General features: G+C 37.9%; 1 protein-coding gene across 2 annotated transcripts in view; it reads right to left on the minus strand.

The window, feature by feature from the left end:
- ADAMTSL3 (ADAMTS like 3) overlaps positions 1 to 15,558 on the minus strand; it is a 358,645-nt gene that overhangs the window by 232,631 nt on the left and 110,456 nt on the right. For both annotated transcript variants that reach the window (XM_047795344.1, XM_047795345.1), the window contains exon 4: positions 9,681 to 9,808. In XM_047795344.1, the coding sequence (XP_047651300.1) occupies positions 9,681 to 9,808 (128 nt within the window). The remainder of the gene's footprint in view (positions 1 to 9,680; positions 9,809 to 15,558) is intronic.

A 15,558-nucleotide genomic window follows, 5' to 3' on the forward strand; every position in this document is an offset into this window, starting at 1 on the left:
CTGCCAATACCACAATTTTGACTAATGTTATATGTCTTGATATCAGGTATACTGATTCCTTCTACTCTATTTCTCTTTTTAAAATATTACATATTTTTTACATACAAATGATTTTAATCAAACCTGCATTTTCCACGAGTAACAATCTCAAACTGCTCTATTTCTTTTCAGAATTGTTTTAGGTATTCCATGGCTTATGCATTTCCATATAAATCTTTAAATAATCTACTTTTAATCTATTAAAAAAACTTGCTGGAATTTTGAGTGAAAAAGCTATAAATCAATTTGGGCCCAGATTTTTGCCCCCTTGGCTCCTAAAATATTGAAATCAGAGGATCCTTAACTGAGAAATCAGAGCATCCCAAAATAAAATACCTAAAAACACGATCAGGCAATGATCTAGACCAACCACACCTCCCTAAGATTAATCTCACAACTCTTTTCCTTAAATATGAACAACATCAAAAAACAACAGAAAGATTACAATAAATCTTAGAAAAGTCTCTAACATGAAATATAGTGACAAAAACAAAATAGAAAACAGTAATTTGGAAAGAACTGAGACCATACGAGGAGACGAAAACCTGCCCCTGAAGAGTCTATTTATATGCTTAGAGATAAAAGAGAAGATACTGCATCTGAGAATCAGGGACAGGCTGCTTTAAAAAAAAAAAAACTCAAGGAATAACAATATTTCAGAAAAAATGGCAAAAGAGAAAAAAAGAGATTTATAAAGTACTCAGTGAGTTGGAAAATAAGTCTTGCTAACTCTCCCAGAAAGTAGCGCAAATGGGTAAAGAGAGGAAAACAGGAAGTCTCACATCTGAATAATACATACATATACGTCTTTTAAAAACAATAAAAAAATAAACTTTAAAAACTATCTTTGTGGGGAATTCCCTTTGTGGTACAGCGGAAATGAATCTGACTAGTATCCATCAGGATGTGGGTTCAATCCCTGGCCTCACTCAGTGGGTTAAGGATCCAGTGTTGCAGTGAGCTGTGGTGTAGGTCACAGACACAACTCAGATCCCATGTTGCTGTGGCTGTGGTGTAGGCCAGCAGCTGTAGCTCCGATTCGACCTATAGCCTGGGAACTTCCATATGCCTCACGTGCAGCCCTAAAAAGCAAACAAACAAACAAACAAACAAACAAAAGCAACAAAAAAAGGAAAAAAACTATCTTTGCAAAAAGTCTATATTCTCCAAACTATAGTCAAGCAGGCTTTTTTTTTTTTTTTAAACAATCCTGGGATTCATTTAATTCAGGTATTTATTCATGGAGTAAAATATACCAAATTTCCACTACACTTCAGTAGTAATGTTGGACATGGATAAGGAGATGAAAGACATCCTCTATACCACCTAAAATTTTGTTTCAAATATGAAAATAGAAAAATAAAAACACAATGAAATAAACACTCTGATAAAAGTATATTCACAAAATACTATAGAAACACAGAAGAACTATATCTAACCAAATAAATGCTAGGAACTTCCAACAAATGCTTTAAGGAAGAAATGGAGATTCAAAGGAGTTTCTGAGATCAACTACATGTTCACAAAAAGGAGAAAAGGATGCTTTAGGCAGAAAGCAGAACATTGACAAAAGATGCGAAGTGATAGGTGAGCATATGTTCACTTATTTATTCATTCAATTAACATTGTTCAGATCCTAACCACATGTTAGACCTTAGAGTGGTGAAATCAGTGTCCCTTCCCTAAAAGCAGTCCTATCTTGCTAACAATAAGAAGCACGAAAGAGGAACATCACAGTTAGACAAAGATGCCAAGATAGGCTCCCTAAATGAGGATGACATTGAAGAATAAGGAAGAATGAGCCAGATATCATACTATAAAAAGACACAAACTATATATGATAAGATGCAGATGATTAAGACAACATATACACAAATAAGGACCAGGTTTAAAATGAAGGAAAGAATGGAAGGTAACAAATATGCCATAGTGGCATTTTGAAATGTCATTAGAAAATAGATCAGAAAAAATTGAAGTGGCAAGAATCTTGAAAACTACTCCCAAATACACAGGAAAATAAAAAAAACAGATAAAAAGGATTACAGTAAACATAAAATACATACAGAAATAACTAGTGTCCTTGAAGAAGAGAAGAAAAAGGCAAGAGCCAATAGTAAGTGATATAATAGAAGAAATGTTTTTCTTACAATAAATAAAACCCTAAACTGGTACAACAAAAGTAGCTACCATGTGCCAAGGAAAAATAAATGAAGAGACGCAATATTGCAAAACTCCTGAGGGGAAAAATAAAGCCTTCTATAGGCAGTCAAACAGAACAAATTAAGTTATTCACCAACAGAAAAAAAAAAATCAAGCCAGCTTGAGTGGTCTATGAGTAACACTGTACCAAACTGGGGAAGAAGAACACCTAAATCTTGAGAGGGAATATCTGTGTCTCGGTAATTTTATACCCAAATAAGTCATTCCCTGCTTATGTGTAAAATCGAAAGAAGGGAATTTTAAGATATATAAAGGCTCATAAAGTATAAGACTCACAACTTTTTCCTGAAATTAAAAAGACGATAAAGTCTTGCTGCTTTAAGTGTGGTCCTTGGACAAGCAGCATTGACATCACCTAAGAATTTGTTAGAAATGAAAGCTCTTGGGCTCCACCCCAGACCTACTGAATGAAAGTTTATATTTTAACAAGATCCCTAGGTGATTCATATGTGCATTAAAATTCCAGAAGCACAGCTCAAAACATATCCTTGCCAACAAAGTGATGATTCAAAATGAAGAACTTCAAATACTGACAATGAGCACTGAAATAATATATGCACACAAACACAATTAAATTTCGAGGATGGTTTGAAATATGATTATGAAAGGATATAAAGGGAACAAATGATGCCAAGAAACTGAGTATAAAATCCCAAATTATAATAACAAAACTCCAACAAAAGGCAATGAAGAAGAAAAGCATCAGCTTACAATAGAAATTAAAAGAAACTAATATTTTATTATTGGCATTGATAGCAATAAAGCAAATATTAAAGGCGGTTTTCAAACATCTTAAATTTAACCATCAGTAATATAAAACCAGAACATATATAATTTTCAAACCCAAAGGTACAATTTCAGCAAAAAAAAAAAAAAAGAAAAAGAAAAAAGAAAAGAAAGGAAAGATTTTAAATAGAGATGGTAATTCAGGCATATATATTGAACTCCTTTCCCCTTAAAAGATGCCCAGTGAAATGACCAACAAAGTATAATAATAGGTTAACATCTAAATCATAGCTGGACATTCACAGAAACTATCCACAAGTCATAAACTTCAATATGTATGTGAGCAAGACATAAATGGTTCACAAATACACTATTAATTTATATAAAAGAGAAGCCTTTCTTTGAAACAAGAACAGATCCACAGGAGAATCCATCAATACTCACTAAATCAAAGTGACACAAAATGATGTAGCCAGAACTCCCAGCAAGCAATGGCTAGTATAAGACCAAAATGTAGAGTCACCTAAGATCCCACTGTACAGGGGTCCCTGTGAAACACCAAGTGCCTGTATGGGTTGGGGTACCCTGAAAGGGTTAAGTGAAGTGTAGGTACTGCAGAGACTACCTCTAAATAAAGGAAAGCCACAAAAATCACATAAAAGAAACTCATTAGCAAAAAGGCAATGTTCCTCTCCACAAATGCCTTCAGTTGGAGCCTCCCATTCATTCTCCATACGGATACAAAACTTCCATCAATCTAAAGCAACAATTCCTACCCAAATAGAAGAAAGGCATTTTACCACTGAGAGTGATAAGTAAATTAATAAGGAACTTGATAAAATACTGATTATAACCTAGATCCCTAATATTTGAAGTATAGGGACTTGGAGATACACACACACACACACACACACACTATTCATACAGATACATATGTAGATATAAACATATATGTAGATTTTTTAAAAACCGCTCATTGATTGTTTTCAGCCAATTTTTCTCTAATTGTGCATTAAGGTCTATGAATTTCCCTGTAAGGATGGAATTAGGTATATCTTTCAAGTTTTGATATATTGTATTTTCTGATCATGCTTCTTTCCTTAAGTTTCTACTTTGATATTAGCACAGTTGCACCAATTTTCCTGTAATTAGTGTCACATTATATCTTTTTTACTATGCTTTTATTTTCAGTCTTTCAGTGCTCTTATATTTAAGGTTCATCTCTAGTAAATAGCATGTTTTAGTCTAACAATCTTTATCTTTTAACTAGAGTACTTAGTCCATTTACATCTAAAGTAAAAACATATTTGGGAGTTCAAATCTACTATCTTATCATTTGTTTTCTATTTGTCACTCTTGCTCTATGTTCCTTTTTCTCTCCTTTCTTGAGTTCTCTGGAATCAAACATTTTATTACTATTCTATTTCTTCCTATAACAGGTTAGTTATATAATTCTTTTTATTATGCCTTTAATGGTAACCCTAGAAATTACAACATGCATCCTTGACTTTGAAAAATCAAATGTGAACTAGTTATTTTTACAATTTCCTGGACAATTTGAAGACATTATAACACTTTAACTCCATTTACTCCTTTCCCAAATTTTATGTTGTTTCCTTTTTTTTTTAATTCCACATACATTTTAACCCCAAGAAACATTACCATTATCCCTTTAAATAATTACTATTGATTTGTATATGTTCTAAATTCCTATTAATTTCTTCTGGCATTTCCCATCCTCCATGTATGGTCATTTTGCTTCTACCTGAAGAACTCCCTTTAGCACAAGCCAAATAGTAAAGTTTTAGTTTGTCAAAAAAAAATATATTTATTTCACCTTAACATTTGAAGGATAGTTTTGCTAGGTAGAGGATTCTATTGTAATGGTTATTTTCTTTCAAGATATCAGACAGATAATTTCATTATCTTCTAATGAGAAGACAGCAATCAACACTATCTTTGCTCCTTTGAAGGTAACGTGTCTTTTCTCTCTGTCTTCTTTTAAGATTTTACTATGATGTGTTTATGCATATTTATTCTGTCTGAAACTCTGCAGAGTTTCTTGAATTTGTGGCTTTATATCTTTTTGGTATTCCAAAAGTAATAACTTTGGGAATTTTGGAAAATTCTTGATTACTATTTCTTCAAATAGTGCTTCTACCTTATTCTCCATCTCTCTTTTCCTTTTAGAACTCCAATTATACATGATTTAGAACTTTTCACCTTGTTTCACAGATTATTTTATGTTGTGTTTTTTCCCCTCTATAATTTAGCCTGGATATTTCTATAAATGAATACTCTCTTCTGCTGATTCTTATCTACTATTATGGTAATCCATAATTTTAATTATCATTTGTTTCTGTTATCAAATCCCCATGAGGAGTTACCACTAGGGCTCAGTGGTAACGAACCCAACTAGTATCCATGAGGAAGTGGATTCAATCCCTGGCCTCACTCAGTGGGTTAAAGGATCCAGCATTGCCATGGCTATGGCATAGGCTGGAGGGTACATCTCTGATTCAACCCCTAGCCTGGGAACTTCCATATGCCACAGGTGCAGCCCTAAAAAAGACCAAAAAAAAATTCCCATATAATTTAATTTTATGGATTCTAGCTCTCTTGTGAAATCCTATTTGTCATCATCTGTGTAAACATTTATTACAAGGTTTTTGTTTTGTTTTTTAACACAGGTCCAATAAATCTAGTACCTATTTCTATCATCTGTTTTTCCTCTTGACCTTGCCTCACGATAAGACTGGAAACATTTTATTGAATTATTTTATGATCTATCAAAACCTCTATATATGGTTGACTGGTTAACATTTTATTGAATTATCAGCATTATCCATCAAAACCTATATATCTGGCTGATGTCATTTTCTTCCAGGGATTTTTTTTAAGCTCCTTGGAGGCAGTTGGAATAGCAACAAATTTTATCATTAATATTAGAGCTAAACTAATTCAAGACCGGGCTTCAGTGTCAGTACTATCTGGTCTGTTTAAGATTTTCTCCACCTTTCTCCTAGGGTATAATCCTTCAGAGATGAAAAATGATCACCTGAGGTGTTTACCATGGCTTTCAACTCCAAGTTTTATGTCCCAGGACTACAAAGACTGCCAATAAATTTGCTTAGTTTCTTAACCACTTAGCATCTGCTGCTTGGCTTCTTTGCTTCTTACTGCCTCAGAGTTTCCGTTGTGGTTCAGCAAGTTAAGAACCCAAAGTAGTCTTCATGAGGATATGGGTTAAATCCCTAGCCTCACTCAGTGGGTTAAGGATCAGCATTGCTGCAAGCTGCAGCAAAGGTCACAGATGTGGCTCAGATACAGTGTTGCTGTGGCTGTGGCAATTCAATCCCAAGCTTGAAAACTTCCACATACCACAGGTGCCACAGTAAAAAGAAAAGAAAAAGAATATGGCTCAGATAAAGTCATTTTTCCAAATATAGCTTCCTTCATTCCCTCAGGGATCTTGAAATCTCAAGTTCTGATGCCATGACTATGATTTACTTCTCAATTTCCGATTCCCAATTATCCACCATTAGAACGTTAATAACTGTAATAGTTTCATGACATCTAAAATATGGTCCAAAATGAAGTGAGATAAATAAGGACAAAAGAGTGGATTTTCATAAAGCTACATTAATTAATTTAAAAGCAGACCTTTTACTCTAAGATTATTTCCTATTTTTTCATGTTAAAAGGAAAATATTCTGATTGTAATTCTTTCCTGAAAAGTCTGTGATAGTATACCACAGCTGATTTTGTTGGTTTGTTTTAATTTTTGTCTTCATTTAAACAAATAAAAAATTGGCAACTTATATCAGTTCCAAATATGGTGGGGTTTTTTTTTGGGGGGGGGCAGTTTACTACTATTTGAAATTCAAAAGTGTAAGAATCAGATTTTTACTGTCACCTATAAATCTACCTCCTTCTTCAATACTGGCCCACCCTGCTTTCTCCTTTGTCTATTGTGCTTTAGGAAAAAAGCCTCTTTCCATTTCCTGCTCCAGCACCTTTAGATATGCAGTCCCCACAGTCTGAATTTTATGTCCCATAACATATCCTTCATATAATTGACTTCCTCTCAGCAGTCAGGTCTCAGCATAGATCCCCAGCACAAGGGACTTCCCTAGAAAGTGTTTATCTACCCCTTGACACAATTTTTAATTACATATAATTTGATTACATACTAGTTTATTGTTTGTCCCCCTAGATTCTAAGAACCATGAGGGCAGACTCTGTGTTAGCTTAATTCACAATTATTAAACATCTTATATATACCAAGGTATAAAAAGCACCTTGGAGCTGGGGACTTAGGCAGGAGGAGGATTTCTGAAGATTTCTTTTAGCAAGCTAAGCCATGACCCTACCTCTCACTCTGCTCTACCAAGAAAGAGAAGAGAGCTGGACTTCAATCTGCTAACCACGAATTGAGAGAAAGAAATTTTTAGGGACACCAGCTGAGGAAAGGGCAAGATGACCAAGTCAATGGATTATGAATACCATATCTCAAGGGAACTGCAGGCAAGGGATCCCAAGGGCTTGGGAGGAAGGAAGAGAGAGGGTCTTAGAATAATCCATCTGAGTGCTCACAAAAGATGAAGAAGCTGGCTTTGAACCAACAAAATCAGAGGGCACCAATATCTGCTCACTAAAGTCAAAGCAGAATGCTTCTTCTCCTTTTCCTCTCCTCTTGCTCAAATCTCCTTTTCTGAAGGTGCAGAGAGGGTAGAAGAGGCTAAGCAGTTGCCCTTCCTAACCCCAAGCTTTTCCATTAGCAGTTGGCCCCAGTTAGGAAAGAGAAGATACAAAGTCACACACACACACACACACACACACACACACACACACAGAGAGAGAGAGAGAGAGAGAGAGAGAGATCACTTGACAAAATCATATTCCAGACAAAATGAAAATAATTGTAAAAATTTGGAGATTCCGCTGTAGCTCAGTGGCTTAAGAACCCAACTGGTATCCATGGGGAGGTGGGTTCAATTCCTGCTCTCACTCAGTGGGTTAAGGATCTGGCATTGCTGCAAGCTGCAGTGTAGGTCACAGATGTAGCTCAGATCTTACATTGCTGTGGTTGCGGCGTAGACTGGCAGCGGCAGCTCTGATTTGACCCCTAGCCCGGGAACTTCCATATGCCAAGGGTGCAGCCCTAAAGTAATAATAATAATAATTGTAAAAATTAATAAAATACTCAATAAACATGTAAGCATTTTCATTGTGTCATAATCCCAAGATGAAAGTGGTTATTTGTGGTTCTTAGTATATTCCTCTAATGCAAGTATACAACTAACATAAGTATATACCATTTATAAAAAGAAAAAAAAAACACAAATAAACCCTACTCTTTTCCCTCTTGAATCCTCCCATTAATTACAAATTGTTCAGATCCCTCAGATTTGGATTAAGGTGCCAAAAATCTCATCTCCCCACGCCAGTCTCCATGCTGGAAACCTCTCCCTCAAGTGATTGACCAACAGTGAGAAAGAACTTACACCCTGCATAAGAAGACCCTCCCTGACCCATGCCAACAGGAGTGCAGCCCTCCTACCACAAGTCTCCCCAAGATAAATACATCCCAGTACAACACAATATGCATACAGTATGACACACTTGGAGTAACAGGGCTTTGATTCCTCACCAAGTAATAGCGTAGGGGAAAGAGGTATATCCCTTTGTCTTTGCAAGAATAACACCTGGCCTCAGTTCTGCAACCATTTCCTTAGGGTTCAAAGCTCTGAGTCAAAACTCGCCTGAAGACCATAACACCAATGCTCCCACCAGCAGCCTTCCCATGCTTTCCTGCAATGGACTCAGTGTTTCTTCTCAAAAGCCATGTCTACCATCACTCATCTGCCCTGCTCTGTGCTGCCTCAAGGAAATGAGATTGCATGTGGTCACTCTTTAATATGCCGTAAAATGGCAACCTTGATGAAATCCAGACCTGAGCCAAACAAAACATACTCTCCTTGTATTTCTGCTCTACACCTTACACTATTCGGGGAAAGTCAATTTACTCTTTCACTTGACAACATCGCAAAACTGAAGATGGTGCCCATGACCTTGGAGTCTTCTTTTATCCAGAATGGACACATCTGGTTCCTTCCATCTAGGGCTTTTATCTTGAGAGCTCAGGTAAAAATCCTTAGCTGGGATTTAAACTGCCCTATGGGGAATTACCTCCCATTGTCTCAAGAGCAATGATAAGTGTGGGCTTTTTACAACAGTGTGTATATATTTTTAAGAAGCTGATCTTACATTTTAACATGTTACTTAAAATTATCTAAGATGTGAATTTAGATACTTAGAACTTGCATTACCTTCCTAATCAGTGGGTTGCTCAGAGAAAGGGAACAGAAAATGATTGAAATTGTAACAACTTGAGGGGGGAACACAGAAGACTTGACCTCTTACCCCAAGTCTTGACAATGTGGGGCCAGGGACTTAACTCCCTCAAAGCTCAAAGCAGGCAGTGCCCCAGGCTGCTGCGAGCTAGGAGTCTCCTGTGGATGGGTATGGCCACACTCACAGAAACGAGGCCATTATTATTTAAATATGGTAACTTGAGCCTAATATTAGATCCGATGTTATACCACCATCATGGTATCTTCCGATGCCAAGAAGCCAAATTGTCTCCCCAAACCCACTCATCCAAAGGCACTGACGGAAAAGCCACTACCCACCTGCCAGTCAAACATCTCCGCAGAGAATACGATGCTCCTCCCCCGCAGGTCCGTGAACAGTCGCTCCAGTCGCCCCAAGCGTCCCAGTTGCTATCTTTGTCCTCATCTGAACGAGTGTTTCTGGAGGTCTGGACAGTGAAAACAATAAATTAGAGACAAAATGCTGGAAATATCCCAAAACCTTCCTCAGTTTTTCCAGTGTCTTATTCTAGGCTGTTCATGAAGACCAGAAATTTCCTAAAAATGCTTTGCTTTGGAATGGCTACATGAAAACACACACACACACATGCACACAAAGATAGTTTTATACGAAAGCTAGTGGTACCTGTGTGCCTTTGCACCTTACAAAGGTTTCATCCAGATGGCTTTTAAGTTCAGTCTTAAATTTGAATTTTTTTTTTTTTTTTTTTTTTTTTTTGCTTTTTAGGGCTGCACCCACAGCATAGGGGTCCAATAGAAGCTACAGCTGCTGGACTATACCACAGCCACAGTGACATGGATCCTTAATCCACTGAGTGGAGGCCAGGGATCGAAGCCGCAACCTCATGGGTCCTAGTCAGATTCGTTTCCAATGCGCCACAATGGGAACTGAGTTTGAAATTTTATCGTTCCCAAATTTAAATAAATTGGCTACCTATAAATCATATTTATTATTGCTTTGTTTTACAGCTTACATAGCAGGGTCCCAGCTTGTACCTAAGACATTCTAACCATATCTGTCATATAGACTGGTGCTAACTCCAAGAGAACTTTTTTGTATGAGGGTTTGTGGAATCTCCCGAGACAGGCTCCATCCCAAGAAAACAAAGTACACAAAGCTCTGGGGTCGAAGATAAAGGAGAGAGTTCAATTATGAATACAATTCAGCTTAATTGTCTCTGGACTTGCCACCATTGATTTACATTAGGAAACTCTAGAGAAAAGAGAAGAGGGGGAGTTAGTTAAAAAATTTAAATGTAGATATAGTTTTTTAATTTATTTTCTTTTTAGGGCCACACCCACAACATATGGAAGTTGCTAGGCTAGGGGTCAAATCGGAGCTACAGCTGCCAGCCTATACCATAGCCACAGCAATGCTCAATCTGAGCCACGTCTGTGACCTACACCACAGCTCATGGCAAAACCAGATCCTTAACCCACTGAGCCAGGCCAGGGATTGAACCCACATCATCATGGATGCTAGTCGGATTCGTTACTACTGAGCCACGATGGGAATTTCTATGTATAGATTTAGATAGATACAGATATGAAAAGAAATGATGGGTATTAAAATCTTTCTTGCAAAAAAGTTTAAAGTAGAGGAATAAATGGAGAAACATATCATAGTCATAAATAACTGGACTCAATATTGTAAAACATTAATTCTCCCCAAATTAATCTATAAATTTATAACACCTCCAATCAAAATCCCATAGGGGATTTTTGGGGACCCATACAAAATGATTATAAAGTTCATCTGGTGGAGTAAGTGTCTACAAGAGCCAAGGAAAAAATTGTAAAAGAAGGGAAATTAGAGTGAAACTGCCGCAGTGAAAACAGTATAGAACTGGCATAGCAAGAAGCATTTGGATCTATTAAGTTTAAATAAAGAAGCGTCCAGAAACAGACCCATGTATGAGTACATAGTATGGCACCACAAGTCAGGGTGAGGAATGGTTTTTTAAAAAGTCATGGATCACTTCTTTACAAAATAGACCAAAATGAATTCTGGATATATCACAAATTAGTATTTTAAACGCTGAAACCTTAAAATTCTAAAAAAGTTATATATTTTTAAATTAAATTAAATTAAATTTTTTTTAGGGCTGCACCCACAGTATATGGAAGTTCCCAGGCCAGGGGTTGAACTGGAGCTATAGCTTCTGGCCTATGCCACAGCCACAGTAACATGGGATCCAAGCTACACCTAGGACCTACACCACGGCTCACGGCAACATTGGATCCTTAAACCCACTGAGCAAGGCCAGGGATCGAACCCGCAACCTCATGGTTCCTAGTCAGATTCATTAACCACTGCGCCACGACGGGAACTCCCAAAAAAGTTATAGATTAATAGTCACATAGGGAAGTGCCTGCTGTGGTGAAATGGGATCGGTGGTGTCTTGGGAGCACCAGGATACAGGTTCAATCCTCAGCTCAGCACAGTGGGTCAAGGATCTGGCCTTGCCACAGCTGCACCGTAGGTCGTGATTGTGGCTTAGATCTGATTGCTGGCCTGGGAACTCATGTGCCATAGGGTGGCCAAAAACAGAAAAAAAAAAAAGTCATACAGACTTGATGTGGCAAAGACTGTCCTAAATATATCAATAAAAGTAGAAACTATAGGGAGTTCCCACTGTGGCTCAGCAGGTTATGAACCCGACTAGGATCCATGAGGATGCGGGTTCGATCCCTGGCCTGGCTCAGTGGGTTAAGGCACTGTCATGAGCTGTGGTGTAAGTCACAGACGTGGCTCAGATCCTGTGTTGCTGTGGCTGTGGCATAGGCCGGCAATTGCAGCTCCGATTCAACCCCGGGCCTGGGAACTTCCATATGCCACATCTGCGTCTCTGAAAAGCTGAAAGGAAAAAAAAAGTAGAAACAATAAGGAAAAGGCTATAGTTTTAACTACATTAAAATAAAAACACACATAGCATTTTCTACCTATTCACCTATAGATAGAGACATATGTATATGAATATCCACCCAAAATAATGCTCTAATAAAAGTACAAGTATATGGGCTGGAAGAAAACCCAGCCAATTGCTTCTAAGCATAGAAGGAGCAGGACTAGGGATGAATGTGGTTAGGGAAAGACACAGAAAGAATGCCCACAAATGTTTTATTCCCCTCCCAACTCTCCCGTAAAAGATATGAAGCAATATGACACAGCATTAAATTTGATGAAGCCAGATGATGCTATAATGGATGTTAGTTTTATCTGAACTTTTCTGGATTTTGAAATTCCTTTTAAAAAATATTTTTGGGGTAAACGTTGAACATGAGAGAAGAATGTAAGCCTGTATTATATTTAATACAGGCAAATGTGTACAAGCCTAGGGGAAGAAGTAAAAGGTGAATTAAAGTGTTAGCAGTGGTTACCTCCAGGTGGGAAGACCTGGGTAATTTTAACTTCTTTTGTTTTCGTGTCTCTGCATTTTGTCAAGGTGGTTGTTGTTTTTTTGTTTTGTTTTTTTTTCTTTTTAGGGCCACACCTGTAGCAATATGAAAGTTCCCAGACTAAGTGTCAAATTGGAGTTGCAGCTGCAGGCCTATGTCACAGCCACTGCAATACTGGGTCCAAGCCACATCTGTGACCTACACTGCAGCTTCCAGCAATGCCCCATTCTTAACCCACTGAGCGGGGCCAGGGATCGAACCCGGATCCTCACATATATGATGTTGGGTTCTTAATCTGCTCAGCCACAACGGGAAGGCCCTTTTTTTTGTATTTTTTTTTTAAGCCAACTCTTGAATATTTTAATTGAAAACCAGCAAGCAAACAAACAAAACCACATCCTGTTGACATACAGAAAAGCTCCAGTCAGACAGGACTTAATAGGTAAGTTCTGAGTTGGAGACTAGGAGGGTTTATGAAGGAAACCCTGACACACTAATAAACCAGAGCATGGGACTCAACAGAGATATTGCACAGATTTCCTCAAGCCCTTAGGCCAACTTACCTCACCCAACCGAAAAAAAAAATTTTTAAATTAAATTAAGACAGGGATCTGTAGAAAGGACCTTCAAACGTGAAATGAAGAAATAATGACTGGAAGCAAGGAGGAGGTTTTTCAATAATTTTCACCCACGTCTCACTGGTCAGTGGGTTTCCTGGCTTCTTACCAAGCTACCTATTTATAGTACAGTAAGCAGCCCTACTAGAGGCAATATTTCAGTAACAGTCAAGTGCAAGGAAAAAATAAATATCTGGCAACTGATCAAATCTGTCATTGGGAATAAGGGCTAATTAAACCCATACTATTTACTGCTCTAATTAGACCGCTGTTCGGTTCAATTTTCTACACTAAACGTCACCCAACAGCACCGTGTCCTGTCTATAACTTAGTATAAAATAAAGTTTTAATTCATAAAAAATACAATAAGCAGTTTAATACATTCATCTGGGCTTTTAGGTTGCTAAGTCCAAATCATTTAGGTAAACGTTTAAAATACACACAGCTGAAACTGATTTTTCATTTCGTCACTCGATATACTGATAGGTTGAATGTGAAAAGTTGAAAAACATCATCATATATATTTTAAATGAAAGTTGAGCGTTCTTTGCAATACTGTTTTAATTTGTTTTTATTCCCACTATCCCATCTGTTCAGTTTAGAGTTAGTGTCAGGTTTCTTTCCATAACTTCTCCACCTTTACTTAACAACAACAAAAAAAAAATCTTGATCTTAGAATAACTAAAATAGGCAAGTTATAAACACAGGCATTTGGTTCCTCTGCTTACATCAGTAAGATATTTCCCCCCTAAGAAAACAGAGAGAAAAATGGCATCTCAACAGGAGTCCTCGAGTTTTTCTTCTCTCCTTGGGTCATGAACAGACGGTCAGATTTTGCTTTGAAATCCCACTGCTATTTCCTATTAGCCAGTTCTCCTGTCCTCCTCATCATTCTTCTTTTGCCAAAGAGTAGCAATAATAGTCCCAATTTTGGAGTTCCCGTCGTGGCTCAGTGGGTAACGAATCCGACTAGGAACCATGAGGTTGCAGGTTCGATCCCTGGCCTTGCTCAGTGGGTTGACGATCCAGCATTGCCATGAGCTGTGGTGTAGGTTGCAGATGCAGCTCGGATCCCGTGTTGCTGTGGCTCTGGCTGTAGGCCAGTGGCTACAGCTCCAATATAACCCCTAGCCTGGGACCCTCCATATGCCGCGGGAGCGGCCCAAGAAATGACAAAAAGACAAAAAAAAAAAAAAAAAGTCCCAATTTCTACCCAGTTCTCATCTCTTCCCTTTGGGGCTAGCAGTATAATAAGACAAATATTTAAAAAACAACAACAACAAAAACAAACTCCATTAGAGCTGAACAAAGTGCCATTGCTATTTGTGTCTTCTAGAGCAGTGGACAGAGTCTCCAGCTTCTACAGAAGAACCTTCTCAAGCTTCCCAAGCTTTTTTCTCAAAGGATCTGCTACCTTCACCTGTCTCAGCTTTCTCACTAACATTTCCTCTCTCTGCACATGGGGACGTTTGCACATTTTTTATCTTAAAATGTAGCATCCAGAATATAACATTGTATCTGAGAATAACATAAACCCCCAAGGTGCCCAGCCGCTGTTATCCAGGTTTCTTCTGATGCAATTTAAATTTCCATCTCTCCTTCTTCCCTCCCATCCCCTTGCTTCCTCCCTCCCTCCCTCCACCCCTCCCTCCCTTTCTTCTTCCCTTTCTTCCTACCTTTTGCAGCCACACCATTTATTGAATCTCATTACAGAGGCAGTAGCACATAATTTAAAAGCTGTGTGACTCTGGATAAGTGTCTTAACTTTACTAAAACCCAACTATAAAATGGAGATGATAATTTTACTCCAGCGGGATTTAAAGAAAATACCACATACAGCGCGAATCACACCGCATCTCAATAAATGTAATAAATATCACAATAACTGTAAGCTATTATTCTTCAAAATAATGTCTTCTTCCAAACCACAATAGAGCCAGCACTCTCCCATTTTTACTTAGGCAAGACTTAACATTAATCACGACTGAATTTCCTCTTGTTGGTTTTGGCCCAGAATACCAGCCTGTTGAGATCTGTTTGAACCCGGATCCTGTCACCCCATCTACGAGCCACTTTGCTCAGCTTTGCAGCTTCCGTGCTCCACCCAAGTTCCTGATAAACATGCTGGACATAGCTCCCTAATCTTAGAGAATTCCATATGC

Source organism: Phacochoerus africanus, chromosome 9, assembly GCF_016906955.1.
Source record: "Phacochoerus africanus isolate WHEZ1 chromosome 9, ROS_Pafr_v1, whole genome shotgun sequence".
Classification (NCBI taxonomy): Eukaryota; Metazoa; Chordata; class Mammalia; order Artiodactyla; family Suidae; genus Phacochoerus; species Phacochoerus africanus.